Source organism: Rattus norvegicus, chromosome 11 (genome assembly GCF_021556685.1).
Source record: "Rattus norvegicus strain SHRSP/BbbUtx chromosome 11, alternate assembly SHRSP_T2T, whole genome shotgun sequence".
NCBI lineage: Eukaryota > Metazoa > Chordata > Mammalia > Rodentia > Muridae > Rattus > Rattus norvegicus.
This window is the reverse complement of record NC_141544.1, coordinates 97,723,473-97,743,906: the sequence shown is the minus strand read 5'-3', so window position 1 is coordinate 97,743,906 and position 20,434 is coordinate 97,723,473. Positions and strand designations below refer to the sequence as shown.

General features: G+C 51.4%; 1 protein-coding gene across 3 annotated transcripts in view; it reads left to right on the top strand.

Moving 5' to 3' along the window:
* The window catches only part of Ppm1f (protein phosphatase, Mg2+/Mn2+ dependent, 1F), a 29,876-nt gene extending 10,667 nt beyond the window's left edge, over window positions 1–19,209 (top strand). For 2 of the 3 annotated variants that reach the window (XM_087575661.1, XM_087575662.1), the window contains exons 3-8: window positions 4,066–4,205; window positions 7,089–7,291; window positions 8,155–8,343; window positions 9,549–9,692; window positions 14,199–14,292; window positions 15,700–19,209. In XM_087575661.1, the coding sequence (XP_087431787.1) occupies window positions 4,066–4,205; window positions 7,089–7,291; window positions 8,155–8,343; window positions 9,549–9,692; window positions 14,199–14,292; window positions 15,700–16,079 (1,150 nt within the window). In that variant the 3' untranslated portion in view covers window positions 16,080–19,209. 3 annotated transcript variants of the gene reach the window in all.
* Window positions 19,210–20,434: the final 1,225 nt, after the last annotated feature.

Below are 20,434 nucleotides of genomic sequence, written 5' to 3'. Positions count from 1 at the left end.
GTGTGTGTTCATTACCTGTGTGCGGACATGGTGTGTGTGGTCATTACCTGTGGTACGGACATGGTGTGTGTGGTCATTACCTGTGGTGCGGACATGGTGTGTGTGGTCATTACCTGTGTGCGGACATGGTGTGTGCGGTCATTACCTGTGTGCAGACATGGTGTGTGCGGTCATTACCTGTGTGCAGACATGGTGTGTGCGGTCATTACCTGTGTGCAGACATGGTGTGTGCGGTCATTACCTGTGGTGCGGACATGGTGTGTGCGGTCATTACCTGTGGTGCGGACATGGTGTGTGCGGTCATTACCTGTGGTGCAGACATGGTGTGTGCGGTCATTACCTGTGGTGCAGACATGGTGTGTGTGGTCATTACCTGTGGTGCAGACATGGTGTATGTGGTCATTACCTGTGGTGCAGACATGGTGTGTGCGGTCATTACCTGTGGTGCGGACATGGTGTGTGTGGTCATTACCTGTGGTGCAGACATGGTGTGTGTGGTCATTACCTGTGGTGCAGACATGGTGTATGTGGTCATTACCTGTGGTGCAGACATGGTGTGTGCGGTCATTACCTGTGGTGCGGACATGGTGTGTGTGGTCATTACCTGTGGTGCAGACATGGTGTGTGTGGTCATTACCTGTGTGCAGACATGGTGTGTGTGGTCATTACCTGTGTGCAGACATGGTGTGTGTGGTCATTACCTGTGTGCGGACATGGTGTGTGCGGTCATTACCTGTGTGCAGACATGGTGTGTGTGGTCATTACCTGTGGTGTGACCCTCAGGATAGTCTGTATCATGTGCAGCAGCTCCCAGGCATTCACACTCAGTCATGTGCACACATGTACACACACAGTCATCTTGTGCCTTGCACAGCCTCATGCTCTTGTCCCCACAGCCCATCTAGAGTGGTGGGTGTAAAGGGCTTCTGCTATACTGTTCCCCTGGCTTTGTTCAGACTTTTCACTGGTGTCTCCTCTGAAACCATCTAGAAGTCAGACCTCTTGGCTCTACCCACTCCTTTTCCTTTCTTCTCCATTTATTTTGATTTCATTGGCACATCTATAGGTCCCTGAACAAAATATAAAACTTAAATTGTAATTATCTAGATGTGGTTTCACCTCCTGTTATGGTGCAGGTGCCTAGCAACCCTTGAGGAGGTCACTTCCTGGGTACAGCATCCTCTAGGCAAGTTTAAGAGCCTCACTTTCACAACCAGGATCAAGACGGACATTCTCGATGTGATGACAGGACTGAGGGCTTCCAGACACATCCATGGGTGGGTCCTGCAATAAGGCAGAAGCCTTGTCCAGGAAGGAAATGCCGATGGCTGGAGGCCAGGCATTGTCTGTATCTCTGTAGGGGGAAGCCGCTTCCCCGCTCCCAACTGCAGAAGCAGCCAGCGGACAAAAAGCTTAAGCATGACCTCATCAGCACAAGTGAGCAGGTATCCTTTCCCTGCCCCTAAACGGAAAAACCAGTGCCTGGCAGGAAATGCCGCAAAGTAGGGAACTTGTTCTTGGCTTACTCACAATGTACTGTTCTTTATTTGGGTCTAGGGATATGGCAGGGGTGTGCTAGAGATGCAGGCTAGGCCTTGCCGCTGAGCTGCACCCCCTTCAGCTGCTGTTTCAAAGCCTCGTCCAGAGGCTTCTCCCTAAGTCACTCTCTCCTGAAAAAGTCAGCCGATTGCACAGTTCCACAGGCTGTCAGTAGCAGCGCCTATAATCTCAGCTACTCAAGCGGTTGATGCAGAGGGATTGAAGGCTCTGGCCTGTCTGGGATCCAGGATAAATGAAAGGCCAGCCTGATTGGCTCAGAAAGTAAAAAGAAAGCTGAGACAGTGACAGGCTTGCCTACAGGAGTCTCTGTGGTCAGTTCCCAGTTCTCTAAAACCAAAGGCCATCAGTAGATGGCCAGTCCCCTTAGGATGTGACTCATCAACCAGGCTCTTAGAAGGTCATTGTTCTCATTAAAGCTTAAGTGTTAGCCTAGCATGGTGGTGCATGACTGTAACCCTTAGCACTCTGCCCGAATAAGCAGAGAAAATTAAGAGGTGGGGGAGGGGGGGGCTTCAGCCTTGGCTACATAGCAAACTTGAGGCTAGCCTGGGCAACATGAGAACCATAGAGCAGGACATCTAATATCTTCCTCTGGTCTCTGCTCTCACAGGTATCCATGCAAACATACACACACACACACACACACATGCGTATTTATACATACACACATTTACACATATACACAGGAAGAGAAAGAGAAACATAAAAGCCAGGCAGACTGGTTCACAACTATAATCCCATATGAATAAGTCAGGAGTTGATTTACAAGTTTGAGGCCAACCTGGGGTATAAATAGCTGTTTCAAAGCCAGCTTTAGCTACAAAGTGAAACCCTGGTTCATTTTTTTGTTTTGTTTTGTTTTTTTAAAGTCAGCTGTGAAGACTCTACCAAATGCCCTTCCACAGCCACACGGGACAAGAGCACATATTCTAGCTTCAAGGATCTCCCACTAGACATGAAGCCAGATTCTAGGGTTGAGATGCATCCTAGATGCATTTGAGGCCCCAAGAATAGTGACCCCGTCTGCCCAGAGACTTGGGGCTTCAGTTTTAAGCAGGATTCCTCAGGTTCAGAGCCCTGTGGAGAGTATGTCATCAGTTCACTTCTTCACTGCCCACCTTGGCTACAGCAGACTTGCCTTTCTCCCGCACTCCTCTCGTTTGGTCCCTTGTCCCATTTTGCAGTGCTACCTGCCCAAGGCCCCAGCGGGAGACTGACATTTCTTCTCTCCTGACTGCTGTTAGCATGAGGTAAAGTTCTTTTCACCTTTCTGTGCTCTCCGTGCCCTTCCATGACTCCAGAACAGTCTCCCTTCCCTCCGTGTGAAACCTACCTCACTGTTCCCCACTTTGTCCACTCTTCCTGGAACTGGGCCTCCAGACCTTCATTCCACCTGCGGCTCTTTCTCCCGCCAGACTGTGTTCTCACAGCTCTCCAGGTCTCCAGGACTCCTCAGAGCCTGTGGAAACAGAACCTGGCTCCCTGTCCTAGCTGGGCTCAGACGTGAGGCTACTGCTCCCCCTCAATCCAACTGCTCGGATCCAGTTTGAGCCTCTGTCCTTCCATTTGACCCACTCTCACTCTTGATCAGTTCCCAACACTGTTCTACTCTGTCCCTTTCTAACAGCAAGGCTCCCCGCCCAGCCCCTAGGCCTGGCCTGGCCTCTCTAGACTGTTGTCACTAGCATTTACCATCCACCTGTCCTCCACAAGCTCAAAGAGATCTAAGAACTCAATCCGACACTGTCATATCTCTCCTTAAAACAGACCAGAGCTCCTTGTGCCCACAGCCTGGCTACCCCTCACCCCCTTCTCCACAAACCCAGTAGCTTGGAGACTATGGACCTCCTATCAGAAGACATCACTAGGCCCCATTTTCCTGGGGCTGTCATCCCAAAGCACACACACCAGACCTTAATGATAATCATCATTGTCTCACAGGATAGAAGCCACATGGAGGTGAAAGTGTCCTTGGGCTGAGCCCTCCTGGTAGTTGGCATGGGCATTCCTTGGTGTGTGGGTTCACCCCTTCGTCCCGTCCTATAGCTCCATGGCTGCCCTTGTGTGTCTCTATGTCTGTATTTACACCTCTTCACAAGCCAGCCGTCCCGAAGCAGGAGTCCATCCTACTCAACCGTAATCCCATCTTTACTAGTGCTGTCCACATTGAACCAGCTTACAAGAATGGTCTCATCTGAGACAGAAACCTCAGCGTATAAATTGGAGGAATGCAGTTCAGCCCTTACCATGCCCTGGTCCCAGAGGTCACCAGCTTGAACACCAGGATAGGTTCCTGGCCAGTGAGTTCACATGCCCCAAGGATTCCTTCCCAACACATCCCAGCAGATGGTGTGCCTGTGGCGTTGTGTAAATATCCAGGTCCCTGGAGACAGAGATGGCCTGCTGGTAATGACACTGACAAGAGGGTATGAGCCGTCATCTCCATCTCCAAGATGGAGGATACCAGGAGCTGCTCCAGCCTCACCTCTCATGTCTTCTCCGTAGGAATGCACCCCCAGCAGTTGCTGCGGCTGTGACCCACGAGGCAATTTCCCAGCTGCTTCAGACAGACCTCTCCGAATTTAAGAGGTTGCCTGAACAAGAGGAAGAGGAGGAGGAGGAGGAAGAGAGAGTCCTCACGACCCGTAAGTTCCACTCATGTGGCTCTGGGATTCTTTAGCAAGAGACGAACTCAGATCGACACTGAAGGTCAGTGCCAGGGGTGGCGTCCAGACAGCAGCGTCAGAGTACGGTGAAAGCATGAGGTGCCACAGAAAACCTGCAGTGACTGAGCAGGGCCTGGGCCAGAACTGGCCAGGGAGACACCTTTGTGTTCTCTCGATGGCCCAACATTCAGAGCACTTAGAAATGAGTGATGCCTGTCCTGCTTTACACATGAGGAGTGCAAAGTGTTGGCTCAAAGCCACGTAGCCAGCCTCACTAACGAGAGGCCCTCAGCAAAGTGGCGTGTCCACCCATAGAGGGGGGACAGCTGTTGTCTAGGTCCCCTGCCTTGACTTCCCTTAGTTGGGATCATTAGATGTCAGTGATCCCATAATCATGAGGTGGCTAAAATGGAAGCTTTGTGTCCACTGCTGCTGGACCACAGCCATCAGTAGGTTGGGCCCTAGAGTGGTACGCCACAACCAGAGCAACCCAGGAACTGGGAGCAAATGCCAAGAGGCCCCAAGACCATTTGACTCGAGAGTTTGCTTATAAAATATGGGCTCTTACTCTGCACGACTCTCTTTCGTTCTCTTTTGCCGAGGTACCAAATTACCGAGAAGGAAGAGGCAGCGGCAGGGTTGTACACACAGAAATGGGGTCGGGCGTGTTTCCCAGGCCCCAGTAGAGGGAGCCTCCCTTTGTTCAGCATCAGGGCCATGTAGAAAGACAAAGGAGAAAAAAGAAAACTACTGCAGCCTACCAGCCATCCTCCTCACCCCCATGTTTGGCCCCTCCCTCGGCTCCCTGCCAGCCTTCATGCCAGCATGGCCTTGCCCCCTACCTAGGAGACAATTCTCCATAAAGACAGGCAGCCATTGTTCTGTAAAAGCCAGCAGGCGCCCAGTCTGGTAGCAGCTGCCACAGGGCCCCACCATATCCCTCCTGGCAGGAGACACTATCACCTGCTGGTGGCAAGGAGAATTGCAGCTGACAAGCCAGGCCTTACACACAGGCATTTGGAGAAGGGACACAGTTGTGCCTTCCCCACCTTCCCTGCTGGTCTCAGAACTGCGTGCAGGCCCAGCGAGTCACATTGAGCAAGCCTGTAGTTTGCAGGCTGTTCTTACCTAGATGTATCAGCACATTCTTTGAGGCTTATTGCAACAGGGAGAGATGTGTAAAGCACCTCCTGCCCACCTGCCAGCAACTTCCTGGGCGGTTGTGAAGCTAGACCTCCCAGGCAGTTCCTGAGGCCCAGGACTATAAGCCCTTGGCCAGAAAATCAGGGTAGGACTCCAAGAGCCTGAGGCTGGGCATTACTGCAGGGCTTGCCGTCTCCATTTTTAATTGCACACTCTTTGCTTGAGCAAAATTCAAGTCTAAACCTATTGCTGGAAACAGCAGTGTAACCGAAGGCTAAAAAGGAGACCGCTCAGGCCAGGAGGCCCAGCCATGCTCAACGTTTCCTAAACACCAGCAACCTCCAGGAGCAAAAAGGAGATCACAGCAGCTCTCCAGGCAGTCATAGAGTCTGTCTGTGTACAGAGAGAGTGAGAGACCTGAGAAGTGATATGGCTAGAGACTGGCTTAGACGCGGGGCACTTGGGTTCATCAGGGGTTGCACTGGATCGCATTTAGAGCTGTGATCCCTAAGTTGGGCCTAACAAAGTCAGTTCTCCAGCTCCTCGACCTGTCACTCCCACAGCTGTTGCTAACAGTCCCCAACCAGATGGATGTCTTACCCCCAACCTTGACGGAGGAGTCTAGTTGGACTCACCCTTCTCCCTGCTCATTGCTTTCCTCCTGTGGCTCCCTCTGGCCTTCTTCCCCTTCTCCCACTTCTTCCCTAGCATACTTCTGACAAAGCACACTTGCCCCAATTCTCCGTGTCCCTCTGCTGTGGCCTTGGATGCTTGAACTCTGTAGTCAGGGTCTGGGAGGTTGGCGTGGGACTGTCGTTTTTCTAGACTGTTTCGTCTTTTAAATGTATTGTTAAATGTACTCATACAATAAGTGTGAATGCAGTCAATTATGAGAAATAACACAGAGATACCCCAACTGCATATGCACAACCCTGCTTCCTCCTAGGAACATCATACAAAACTGTAAAAGTGTGTCACATACAAGATCTGAATATGGTCAGACACAAGCCAGCGTCCTGTTGCAAGGATTCTACATTTCCCTCCCACAGGCCACTAACTGCCCTCCCCTGCTGTAGCCAGTTCATAACTCCCAGCAGGGACTAGTCTTCATTTCAAAAGGGCCTATCAGTGGAGTGGCACAGCTGACATCTGGGGTCAGTGTTCCATGGGACGTGATTCCCTGGAGATGGACCTGGCCACTCCACTCAGTTCTGCTGCCGGACCCTCACTTAGGCTCTAACTGCTGAGCCATTATGGGTTGGAATCTGAGCAGGTCAGATTTGGGCTTTTGCAGATGTAGCTGCTATGACTCATGTACTGTTCTTATGGGAACAGCCCTCATTTTCTAGGAGTCATGCCCAAGAGTACAGTTCCTGGCTTAGAGGATAGTAGTTGTGTGTAGTTGGGAAAGTTATTTTTAGTAGCCGTTTAAGTCAGAATTCACTTATTCCTCTGCCATTGGACCTGTAGTATTTCTAATTAATGGACAATTACCAGACACGTTCAGTCGCTGACAACAGACTTTCTTGCATATGGCATATGTCCGTGTGCTGAGCATGCCCTGGGAAGTGAGGTGGCTGACTAGTGGGCCCCGTATAGGCTGTTGGGAGGGGCTATTTAAAACCAAGGGACATGGCAGGAAAGGAGTATAGGAGAGTAGCTGAGCCTCAACTGCGTGGTTTTACTTTATGGCTAACAATTCTCCATCATGCCCATCAGTACTGGATGCCAAAGGCCTGTCCCGGAGCTTCTTTAACTGTCTTTGGGAAGTATGCAGCCAGTGGCAGAAACGGGTGCCACTGACTGCCCAGGCCCCTCAGCGCAAGTGGCTGGTCTCTATCCATGCCATCCGGAACACACGACGAAAGATGGAGGATCGACACGTGTCCCTTCCTGCTTTCAACCACCTCTTCGGCTTGTCTGTGAGTGTTGCCCCTGCAGAACCCAGAACAGGCAGTGTAGGGGAGCTCAGCAGGGAGTGGGCTGCAAAAGGTGGAGGGTCATGAGTGCTGAGAGAGCTGCCGGCCAAGGCTATGCCTGGGGACACACTGAGAAGCTGCTGTCTTAGGGGTCCCACGTGGGGAGCCCCAGAGGCTAACTAATAATACCAGCACCTTTGGGCCAAGCTCCCAGGCACACTGCTCTCCACAGCCAAAGACTAAACAAAGACAACAGTTGGCCTATTTTTTTTTTTTTTTATAAGAGGCTAGCTGCTAGGTTCAGACTTGAATTGCTAAGCCTCCAACAGCAGACACCTCCTGATACATCTCACCTTGGGTTATGTCTGCAGTATCCGGGAGGAGCTGGTGAATTGAGGCTCCACAGGCTGTCCTTTCCCAAGTGGCCATGTCTGTAGTAGGTGAGCTAGTTTGACTTGTCTAACAGTAAGGGCTGTGCCAATTCTTCCAGACCCTACCTGTCTTGGGTCTGCTTTATTGTTTAATAGGATACCTGAGACCGGGTCGTTTATTAAAAATGTACGCTGGATCTAAAGGTAGCCTTCATGCTGATGAGGAAACTCTGCAGAACACCAGAGTACTACAGGCCACCACACAGCAAGACAGACCAAGTTTCCCAAGGAGAAAAATTATTTCCACGTTCATCCCCAAGTGAATAGATGCCCGTTATCTCCCAAAGATCACCCTTACATACTGTGGGGATTAGGTGTCCACTACATGAATTATGTGGACGAACTCTGCAGCCATAGTGCTATCCTAGTTACAGCCCGGAGAGCATCAGATGAGAGAGCCGCCTGGAGGTCTGATTCCCAATGTACTCCCGCCAGGACTCCGTGCACCGCGCCTACTTCGCTGTGTTTGATGGTCATGGAGGTGTGGATGCAGCACGGTATGCCTCTGTCCACGTGCACACCAACGCCTCTCACCAGCCAGAGCTGCTCACAGACCCTGCAGCAGCTCTCAAAGAAGCCTTCCGGCATACTGACCAGATGTTTCTCCAGAAAGCCAAGCGAGAGGTGAGAACTGGCAGTTGGGTCGAACGTGCTGTTGGGTTGTCTGTAGCTGTTTAACATCAGAGAGTTCTGCTTTCCGCAGAGGTAGAAAAAGAAGGTGCTTCAGGAAGGAAGGGTCTCACGAGGACTGCTGCAGTCATGCTATTCCGTTCCTTCAGGACGGGGGCTCAGTTTTCATTTGAATGGAAGCATCGTAAAGTTTATTGTATTAGTCTTGTTTTTCATTACTATAACACGATCATTGAAGCTGGATCACTGTATTAAAGATAGAGGCTTGTTTTTAACTCAGTTCTGGACATGTAAGGCAAAGTGGCTTTCTTGATAATGGCCTTGCTAGTAGTGGGTCAGAACAAGACATAGGGAAAGTTAGAGAGACAGACAGAGACAGAGACAGAGAGAGAGAGAGAGAGAGAGAGAGAGAGAGAATACAAATATGCGTGGATACACGTGTGTGTGTGTGTGTGTGTGTATATATGTATTCTCTGGTCTCCCTCTCCCATAGCCACCAGGACCTAACTATGAGGAAATCTATGCTCTACCCTGTCCAGTCATGGCCTTATCGAGCTGCAGTCACCTTCTAGTACTTCCACAGCAAAGCCCTCTTCCCTGATGGAATGGTTGTTGCTTTTATCCTCTTAGTATCTCATGATGGGAATTTAGTTACAGCACATGAAGCTTTGGGACTTGCAAGCCATAGCACTCCTATCTGCCAGCCCAGCAAAGGGCTCCCTGACGTACGACATAGGCTGTTCCCTTCAGCCGGAGGTGGTAGAGCGGCAGACAAGTACTTAAAAGAACTGATTGCTTACAGATCCGTGAGCAGGAGATAGGGCAGAGACACAAGCCTGGTTTCCCAGGAACCTGAGGCCCAGCCACGCAGTCCTGGGTGCTCTGAATAACCCTTGCTAATCTGAGCTGTAAGAATAGGCCCAGCCAGCCAGGGCCAGGAGGGCGTGAGCCCTGCAGTTGAAGCCCTGACTCACTCCTGCCCTTCCATACCTAGTTCCCAACATCATCAGTCTGCTTCCTGCCACCACAGATCATCCTGCCAGTTCCAAAGTTAGGTATGAAGGGGGTCCTGTAGGACATGCTCTCTCTATCCAGTGTGACCATTACTTGATCCCTAAGTCCAGCTGGGGGTACCTTCGTGTAAGCTCGACTTCCCCTTCAGTCCCTCTCAGCCTTACATGGCTCTCCTCTCCCTGCAGCGACTGCAGAGCGGTACCACAGGTGTATGTGCGCTCATCACAGGAGCAGCCCTGCATGTTGCCTGGCTTGGAGACTCCCAGGTCATCCTGGTACAGCAAGGACAGGTAGTGAAGCTGATGGAGCCACACAAACCGGAACGACAGGTAAGGGTGTGCTTTATACAAACTTGAGACATTCTTAGGCCTCTATTGTGCTGGGCCCCAGTTGGAGACCCCACAGTGAAGTGGAATGCCGGGAGGTCCCAGCTCAGTATTATTGGTGTAAACTAGAAAGTTCAGAAGACTCCCAGAGCTCCTTCATAAGGAGGGTTCCTTTGCCTGGTGGGCAGGAGATCCCATATGAGCCCTCCAGGGAGTTCTGTGGACCACAGTGACAGAGCCCAGAGTTTCGAGCAAGAACAGGGCCTTCTGCCCTAACTGCCAAACCCAGAATTGAGTCTGCGGGTCCTACACTCAACCCAGAAGAATCCTGCAATACTTCAGGCAAAGTGGATGGCCACTGGCTGAGAGTGAGCGAGGAAGCCACACTACCCTGAGTCTGGAAAACCTCAGGCCTGGAGCTTCAAAACATAGAGACCACCCTAGGATCTCAGGACCCTAACGTCTCTTAGCCTCTTGAGTCTCGAAGTCATCACCTGGACACAAGTGTAACAAGAGCTCAGACTCTTTACCTCACAAGCACATGTGGACTGCCTCCTAGAGTCAGAAAGGGAAAGCTTAGAATCAAGGAATACCCCTATACTGCCTTCCCCAACCCCGCTTTCGCCATATTCCTCTGCTGTGTTGCTTAAAGGACAGCTGGTGGACTGCCCCTCGTCAGCACATAAAGAGCTCCCGCCCTTCTTACAGACACATGGCATGGCCTTTCATTCACAGTCCACTCCCCAAGTCCGCAAGACATTCACCAGTGTTCTCCTTTCCATTCTGAGAACGAGGCAGGATGATGACTGTGTGCATCCATCGTCCAGGCTCAGGTGTATCTGCACAGCAGGTCCTGGGAGCAAGGCTGCTAAGTCACAGGAGACATGCTGCAACCTTAGAGATTTGTCCAACCTCTGTCCTCTGCTGGACTGTCCACTGCTGCTGCTGAGACCCTGTTGTCCAGTCTCACCATGGAGTCTGCCCATCTGTTTTGTGACATTTCACGGAGAGAAATAAGGGCATGTTCACTTCAGATAAAAAGCATCAGTGGCAGACCAGAGTCAGTCCACCAAGTCTAGCGGACAAACCAGGATTGTTTACGGGTGACTTGCGGCTGCACTGTGGGAAAAACCTACCCCAGGCTTGTGAAGGCTTCATGCCCGAAACTTCCTGCACACTCTGGGCATCCCAAACCGTGCAAGCCTGCTAAGCTGCTCCCACCAGAAGGGTCTATTTCAGTCAGAAGGGAGCTGTTACACAACACCATCTGGAAGGCAAAGCCACCTCGTTTCTCTCTTTCAGAGTGAATTCGTCTTAGGGTTTTTGTGGCGTTTTTGTTTTGTTGTTTGGTTTGGCTTGGCTTTTGTTTGCTTGGTGGTTTTGTTTGTTTGTTTGTTCTTTTTCTTAAGACACATTATCTCTGTGTAGTCTGTCTGGCCTGGTACTTGCTATGTAACCCATCCTGAACTCAAACTTGAGACAATCCTTCTGCCTCTGTTTCTCAGGTACTAGTGTTACCCATGTGAACTACACACCCACCCTTCCAGAGTAAATGTGATTATAGTTTGTGTTGTGGTCATTAAGATTTATTAGTTTTTGTTTGTTTGTTTGTTTGTTTGTTTGTTTGTTTTTTGGTTCTTTTTTTCGGAGCTGGGGACCGAACCCAGGGCCTTGCGCTTCCTAGGCAACGCTCTACCACTGAGCTAAATCCCCAACCCCTAGTTTATTATTTTTATTTATGTGTATGAGTGTTTATCTCCACGTATGTGAACCACTTTTGTGCCTGACATCTACGAAAGCCAGAGAGAATGTCAGATCCTCTTGAGCTGGGGTCACAGGTAGTTGTGAGCCACCACGTGGGTACTGTAAATTGAAGTCAGGTCCTCTGGAAGAGCAGCCAGTGCACTTAACCACTGAGCCCTCTCCCCGACTGTGGACAGCACAGCCATGTTAGGGAGGTCAGCTCCTGCCTGGGCACCGCCCATGTCCCCCTCACATCCCTCTGTTGTCCTATAGGGATTTGGGATGTTTGGCAGCAGAGTCAGATTGCGTCCCCTCTTGTAGTTCCTGGGCCGCAGAAGCAGGACAGGAAGCAGTCAGGTATGGCTTTTGGTCTGGGAAGTACATGCACTCAAGCCGGCAAAGAGTGGAGAGAACCAAGGTGCAGTCACTTGGCCGGTGCACATGGGTGAAGTGGTAGCCTCTGCTGCTCTGTCTCCACCACAGGAGATTGACTTCTGCTACCTGGGCAGATCAGACACAGCCAGGTCTGCGTCCAGTACCAACCTTTGCCCTAGAGCTGGATATTCTCTTTCCCACGCCTTGTGGGAACACTTTCCGCATAGTCCTGAACCTGTCTGGTCCTAGCTTGGCCCTTCAAAGCCTCAGGGTTTACCAGTCAGGCGGGATCCCTTAAAGGTGCAGGGTAAAGATGGAGTGGCCTGGTGCTGAGGTTAGTGCCAGCCCAGGGGATGCACGCCTGTGGGGTCAGGTACCTGCCGACCTATAGCTAACCCAGCCGTTCCCCATCCCACCAGCTCTTGCCTGTAATCTGTGTCACTCTCTGCCAATTTCCAGAAACGCAATCAGACACATGTATAAAGACTCGTGCAGGAACTAGAGCCGTGATAGGAACATGAGACCCTGACAGCCCTTCAGAGAGGGCCCAGCAACCACCACAAGTGACTCTGAGGGCTGTGAGGACTCCAGATGATATCTCATCCTGCAGCTGTCTAAAAGCCATCACACCCGTGGGCTCAGTTTAGGCCAGCTGACATTCAGTGTCTACTCTGTAGGATGCTTTCCTGAGGCAACAAGGTGATGCAAATAGAAGCAGTGCCCTCCGCCCAGCAACTCTGGAGGAGAAGCAGGATACAGCAGTGAGGGTACAAGACTCAGGTCAAGTACTGTGGAGAAAGCACACGGAAATAAGGCTGAATCCTGGAGACATGCGACTTGAGCACGCAGTGAGGAGAGAGAGAGAGAGAGAGAGAGAGAGAGAGAGAGAGAGAGAGAGAGAGAGAACAGGTGGTGCACACTGACCTGAGACAGTGGAAAGCTCTATAAGGACTCACTGCCGACCCTTACCGTGTCCAGGCCACTAGAGGGCAAACTAAGGTCTGCCCTCAAAAGGATGGGCTGTGAGGTTGTAGATGATCAGTGGCCTCAGGAGGGAGGAGCCCAGGCTTTGGGGCCATGTGGAGAGAGCCGTGGGAGTCCACGGGGATTCAGAGATGCTCTGAGTGGTGCACAGTGCAGCCCTGACACTGGGGAAAGGGTGATGTGGCTGTTATTAGGACTTCTGAGCTATCAAGCTTTGGCTGCAGAGATGCAGTTTCTGGAAGTGGGGAGGATAAAGCAGGAGGAAGAGGGAAGGGTATCAGAAGAACCAGGCAAGGGTGCTGGCTTATGCCTGGAGCAAGCATGGGCCCAGGGCAAGGCTGTGATCAGTGCAAGTGGAAGAGGGATCCAGGAAGGGGAAGAAGGAGCAAGGTGATAGGACCGACCAGCAAGGCCAACCAGCTTGGCACATTACTTTAACCCCTGGTGCTACAGCCCATGCAGACTACGTAGGCCTGTTGAAACAGAGGCCTGTCGGGGTGGGGATCACCAGCCCCAGTGCCCACTTCAGCTCTGTTCCCATAGCCAGATAGCTTGACCTTGAGCTTCAGAAAGGAAGGTTCTGCAACTTAGAAGCCTTGGGGAGGTTCTACCCCAGGTAAGGTGTGAGGTTAGGCTTATACAGGTAAAAGAGGGATATGAGTGGCCTCCCTCACCTAGGAGAGATTCAAGATGCCCCAGAGGGGCTCAGCACATGCACTCAGCTCGTAACATTAGCCTTCAGGAGTCAAACTTTACATCTGTGAGCCTCTCCCTGGAGGGGACTGACAAAACCAAAGAGAGTTTCAATACCTGTGGCTAGACCAGGCCACTACCCATCCTCTTTGCAGTTAGGGTTGGATCTCCTAGCAGAGACAATGCCCAGGAATGAGTGGGGAAAAGGATGGCTAAGGGGTAGACATGCTGCCCCCTCTCATGGCCTAAGTCAAGTGTAAGAATCCTGCCGTATGGGCTGGATAGATGGCTCAGCCGTTAAAGGCTCACAACCAAATATATAAGAATCCTGCCGTATGACCTGTGTACATGCACATGCTTCATCCCAGCAGTTTTCACAGTAGAGATAACAGCCCCAGGTGAAAAGTGAGGGATCTGCCCTCTGAGTCTGAGTTAATACCACTCTCCTGCCCCAGGAGTCCCTTCTTGGCCCAAGCACTGCTTAGAGATGTATCATGACTTGTATGGGTGACCCTTCTACACTGCCTCCATTCCTTGATCAACCACTCTGTCTTTAATGATGTCTAACGTGGATATCTAGGTGAGTTTCTTGATTTGGCTCAAGTACTCTGGCTTCAAATGTGTCTCAGGACTTACGTTCTACTTATGTAGTGACATTCAAGCCCCCGCCCCTGTCCCCCAACTCACCCAAGTCCTCTCATGACTCCCTTGCAGGATGAGAAATCACGCATTGAAGCGCTGGGCGGCTTTGTTTCTCTCATGGACTGCTGGAGAGTCAACGGGACCCTGGCAGTGTCCAGAGCCATTGGTAAGACCCTGGCAGTGTCCAGAGCCATTGGTAAGACCCTGGCAGTGTCCAGAGCCATTGGTAAGACCCTGGCAGTGTCCAGAGCCATTGGTAAGACCCTGGCAGTGTCCAGAGCCATTGGTAAGACCCTGGCAGTGTCCAGAGCCATTGGTAAGACCCTGGCAGTGTCCAGAGCCATTGGTAAGACCCTGGCAGTGTCCAGAGCCATTGGTAAGACCCTGGCAGTGTCCAGAGCCATTGGTAAGAGAGTCCACCAGGGCTGCTGCACAGTAGGGCTTCTCCGTGACTTAAGGCAGGGCAACGCTCCCTAAACTATTCACAGCATTCGGACCTCCTTGACTTACAGTAGAGCTGCCTGCAGATCAACCCGAGATACGTAACTAGACTGTGCTCAGAATGTGATCCACCCAGCGTAGTGGACCCCAGCTCAGCAGTCTAGGGAAATGTCAGCAGGCGTCTGCCAGGCTCCCAGCTGATTGTAAGCTGCAGTTTTCTGCTGCCTCAGCTTAGAGGTGATTGGACCAGGTCACTCTAACCAGGAGAGGCTCAGGTTCACAGTGCAGTTCCTATTGACCGTAAACCGTCAAACCTTGTAAAGTCAAGAAGCTACTAAGTAGGAAGAGTGTAGTTCTTTTGGTAAAGTGCATGCACAGAGTCCTGTGCTCAATTCCCTGCCATGGTCCTGCTGCTGCTGCTGCTGCTTAAACCAGGCATGACGGCACACACCTGTAATCCATCCTAGCATTCTGCAGGAAGATCAGAACTTCAAGGCTATCCTGGACTACATAGGCTATTTGAAGCCAGCCTGGTCTAGAGATCTTCACACAAATAATAATGCTCAACTAGAAACAGAAAATTAGGGGCCCTCTATAGGGCCCACGAAAGTACAGCGGGAAACGTCTAGTCAGGGATAAATATTCAACAGATGAAGTATTCTGTAAGCTCATTCACGCTAATGATTTTTTTTCTCCAAAAAAAAAAAAAAAAAAAGAGTTTAAGATTCTTTTTCCTCTTGGAGCTTCCCATTCTTCTCTGTCTCCAGTCACTGCTGAAACCCAACTCAGAGAGCATCCCGCCCCTTCCAACAACGCCATCTCCACCTAATCCCTGGAGTTTGGTGTCTGCCCTCTCACCCTCCTAAAGAGTCTTTGTTGGCTCCTTCCTCTCTCTGCCTGTCTCTGTGCTGCTCTGACTGTTCATCTGTCTTCAGGCACACCGGAGGTGGCAGCCTTTCCTAGAGTGAGCTGCTCCAAGGAGCCTGGGGATGGCTCCCCGACAGAGTGTGGGAAGCATTAAGCAGGCGACCCCTCGAGGGCCAGCTGGGCTCCTGTACCTGCATGCCCTTGGGGATGGTTCTAAGCACATGGGACGTGGGAAACAAAGGTTCCTCTGCTTGTTCATTCCCAGGGGATGTCTTCCAGAAGCCTTATGTGTCTGGCGAGGCAGATGCAGCATCCAGAGAGCTGACAGGCTTGGAGGACTACCTGCTGCTTGCCTGTGACGGTTTCTTCGATGTCGTCCCCCACCATGAAATCCCGGGTCTTGTCCATGGCCACTTGCTCAGGCAGAAGGGCAGTGGGATGCACGTTGCTGAGGAGCTGGTGGCTGTAGCCCGTGACCGGGGTTCCCATGACAACATTACAGTCATGGTGGTTTTCCTTAGGGACCCCCTGGAGCTGCTGGAGGGTGGGGGGCAGGGGGCAGGGGGTGCCCAGGCAGATGTAGGAAGTCAGGACTTGTCCACTGGCCTCTCAGAACTTGAGATCAATACCTCACAGAGAAGCTAAGTGGTCCAGGCCCCCAGGCCCCATCCCTCTGCCCTTGTGACCCTCCCCTTCAAAGACCTTAGATCCAACAGGTATAGTGGGCAGGGGTGCACACCCTCACAGCATTCCCTTAGCACCCCAGCCCTTCATGTTGCCTGCCACAGCCTGTTCTCATGGCTGCAGAACTGTAGGCACCAATGGATCTCAAGGAAGCATAGGAAAATGACCTCACAAAAGAATAGATGGCTGAGGTGATCAGGGCAGGACAGGTCTGGGGACAGAAACCACAGGCACCTGCTGGCAGCCTAACCAAAAGCATAGGTCAAGTCTTAGGAACCCTCACACAGACCCTGGGGTAGGATCCAGCCCAGACTGTGGCTTCTCACTGTCCCCAAGTGAGGAGGGTTTGGTCTGTACTAACACACAAGCTCACAGTCCTGCTTGACTGCTGGCTTCCCAAAGAAGTTGACATTGGTCTTGCTGGGAGGAGCACCAGGAGAGTGGCCACTGCCACTCCACTCTTAACTTAGTACTAAGTCATTAGGCCTCTCTCTGTCCCTTGAGCTTCCTGGGGAGGTGAAGTCAGATGTGTGCGTCTTTGTTTGTGTGCTTGGATTTACTGCAGGGAAAGGTCTAATCCAGAATCAGTATTCAGACTTCGTCATGCTGTATCAGTGCCAAGGTGACCCACAGGGTCATGTAACTTAAGCAAAGCTTAGCATTTATTTTATTCCTGAAAACTTAAGTATTTTACTTTTTTGTGTGTTCGTGGAGACATTTGCAGTATTACTGATATTTTTTTTCCTAAATCAGGATGGAAACAAACTTTTCCAGGTTATGTTAATAAGCCACTTAAGTGCCTTAAACAGTTTTGGTGTAGATGAGAATTGCTGGGCACGTCATGGATCCTGATAGGCAGACATGTTGAGGTTCTCAAAACAGCAAGCAGCATTTGTTGTGGGAAGGCATGCTTTGAGCCAGATCTCTTTCTGGGAAGGTCCTTTTGTTCTTCTGGGCACCTCAGAACTTCCTTGAACTGACTATGGGCATCTGGGATGGCACTGGCCTCCTTGCCAACCTTGGAGTCTGGCTGGGTCCCGCCCAAGAGGACCTTACTGCTTTTGGCTAGAAGTTCAAGACTCTCTTAGTGTGTTTGCAGTTAGTTGATAGAGTCGTTGAGGACAGCGCTCCGGTGAGGAGCTTTGGCCAGCCCAGCAGTCCACCACCTTTCTCCTGCTAGACTCTGTCCAGTACCTGAGCAACACGAAAGACCTCCACATCCCTAGAGCAATGGTGTATAAAGTCAGGCAAGGAAACCAGGTGGGGGAGGCAGAATACCAGAGTAGAAGGACTAAGGAGACCCTCAGCAAGGGCCAAGTGTGAGTCAAGGCTGCTCCACGCAGACACTGGCAGGTCCAGAGGATAATGGGTGGCTTAGCAGAGGCTCAGGGAAGGAGCAGCAGGAAGAATGTGGTTTTGAGGTCCCCGTGGAGGAGTCAATAGTCCACCTCTGGAGAGCAAAGCCCCAGCAAGACTTGCAGAGCTTCGCCCAGTGCAGCTAATCCCTCTTTCAAAAGAAGCAAGGGTTCTCGTGCTCTTCCCTGAGGCAGGTCCACAGTCCAGCAGTAGAGGGCGAGCCAGCCAAATGCAGTTGGGCACACCTCCTGCATGCTTGGCATTCACCCATTCCCACAGCAGGGATGGAAGAGTTGGGGCCATGGAGTTAGTTCAAGTCTCCTGATAGGAACATGACTGCCCACCATAATCACTAGGTATTGCTTACTTGAAGGTCTGCTGCCTTCTGGGGTCAAAATCCAGGACCCTCAGTACCATCTCAAGACGGGGTGCAGTAACCTTGATAGAGGGAGATGTTGACTTTGGTTTTCTCCCATTTTTGCTAACCCATTCGTTGCTGGTAAGAGTGGAATTTGGGCCCCCTGGGTGGTCTGGATTCATACTCACGTGTAAAGCTGTGCCAAATATCAAGGCCTCAGTGTTAGGGGAAGCCCCTTTCCCAGGCTTGTCTGAGGGCTCCCCCACCCCTCAGTTCATGTGCACTGGTGATAACCATGTCTCTGCCTGGCAGTGGTCAGGGACCAACATCAGGCACTGCTCCATCCTGGTCCAGTGGCCAAGGGAGACCACATTCGTCCGAGTTAGTCCTTAGGCACAGAGAAGAACTCTTCTATCTTGACTGGAGCTGCCAGTGCTAAGCCTACAGGACTTCTTGGCCTCTTCAGGCCCTCATCCCAAAAGAATCCCCTAAGCAGAATGATTCCACTTCTCAAGTCCCCACCTTGCCACCATCACATTGTGTGAGCTGAACCAGCCACCGTACTTCTTGGGCCTCAGGTACTTTTTAGGGTAAGGCATGGAGAGTATGCATAGCATTACCGGGAGCTGCCAGAGAAGGGGAGCCCATCCTCCACCAGCAGCAGAGAGGGATTCAGTATTATTAGTGTCTATTCTTAAAATTAAGTGGGCTGGAAAAGAGCTGAGTTACAGGCGCCAGTGTCTTGCATGGATACAAAAGCTGAAGCCGTCAGCCTGCCTTTGCAGTACAGCTGCCTCCCAACTAGGGCCTGGGGGCGTAAGAGGTGGGAGGGCACAAGGAGTGTTGAAGCAAGGTGTCTGAGGCACAGCTTTGGGAGTCTCAGAACTCGTGGGAGGGGTATCAGCACCTGGAGGTCTTAAAAGCCCTGCTGTTCACCATGATCTGTCTGCCCCTGCCCTCTTGGGCTCTGCACGAAGTGCCCCCCTCTCCCAGTGGTAAGTTTCAGCATGGGTGTCCTGGCTACCTCAACTGTATTCTCAGGCCAGGAGGATGGCTCTGGCCATACTGTAGGGAAGCCAGGCCAATTTGTGTGACGCAAGCTGGGCTGGTTTGCTTCAGCATCTGTAGCCTCCAGGGACCGTCTTCTGGAGTCCCGTGCTTTTGCACTGGACTCTTTGGCTTTACCAAACACACCAAGCTTTGCCATTTACATGCCATGTGGGCCTTGCCAAGGGTTATTTCAGGGGGCTTCCTGGGAGTCTTGTTCTAAGACACCATGTTCCTTTAGTCTTAGAGACAAGTCCCAAGGTGATGAGCTCATAGGACAGTCTTCCCCTGGGGCCCCTATACTGGTGTCAATAAACCATATATTCAAGATTCCTGAGTGCTACTGCGTCTGTCCCCTGTGTGCCTGTCTACAGTTAACCTGTGTATCCAATACTCAAGTATTTTAAAAGAAGGTGTTCTAGAGAGTTCAGCCCATGGTTGATCCCGTGTGCTTGAGCAGGAACACGTGACAGACTTCATGACTGTCTACCTCAAAGCCAACCCAAGAAGAGTGGAGAGAAGTGACCGGGGACCCACAGGATGTGATCAGCTTCCAAAACCCAAGTCCTGCCTGCTGGTTTCCGCAATTTCCCAAAATAGCACCAACAGCTTGGTACTTGGGACAGAGCATTGAAAACCTGAGCCTTCAAGAGACATGGTGGGTCTGGGGACCTCTTGGCATCCAGGGTGTGTTTGGAAGCTGCTGAAGATTTGAGAAAGTACCTAGCCAGCTGGTCCTGGGACTCATCCTGAGATTGTCCATCCCACCAGCCGTGGGGTAGAGGGTCAGGCCCCTGGGGAACCCAGCATTCGGGCACTGAGTACAAGGTCCTCCAGTGAGTTGGGGCCACCTCTGGACATAGACCCTCACAGAACCACCTGCATGGGCACTAAAGCGCCAGGCATTTCTTGGGCTTCCACCCTGCTCTCTGCCTGGCACTTGCCATGTCCTGCATGCAGGGCCAAGGGCAGAAGCTCACAGAAGACGGGGTGCACAGTGGGAAGCACAGCCCGGGGGCTCTGGTGAGTGAGTGCACTGAGCGCCCACTGCTGACTTCTGAGACGCGGTTATGGGTTACTCTTTTTGTTTACATTTCCCCTAAGTTCTGTTTTCTCAGCACAGCAGACATGCTTTTGTGTTCAGTCTAATTTTATCTCAGTAGAACAGACAAATGTTAAAATTCCACGGTTTTGGGTTTATTGTCTGGAAATACCCAAATAAATTGCTTTCACATTGTTGTGACTAAAACACTGAAGAAAAGCAAGTGATGGAAGACAGTTCATTTTGGCTCACAACCCATCCAGGTAGGGTGTGAGGCCAACCGAGCAGCCCAGAAGAACAGATCTCATCCATACAGAGGAAGCAGGGCCAGCTACAAACCTTCAAAGTCCACCCCCCAGTGACCCACCACTACCCTCCACTGCACTTCCTGGAGGCTCCATAACCTTCCCAAACAGTGCCACCAGCTGCAGACCAAGTGTTCAGATCTCCGGGGACATTTCATACTCAAGCCACCACACCGAATAATCCAAAAACACCACTTAAAAATCTCTA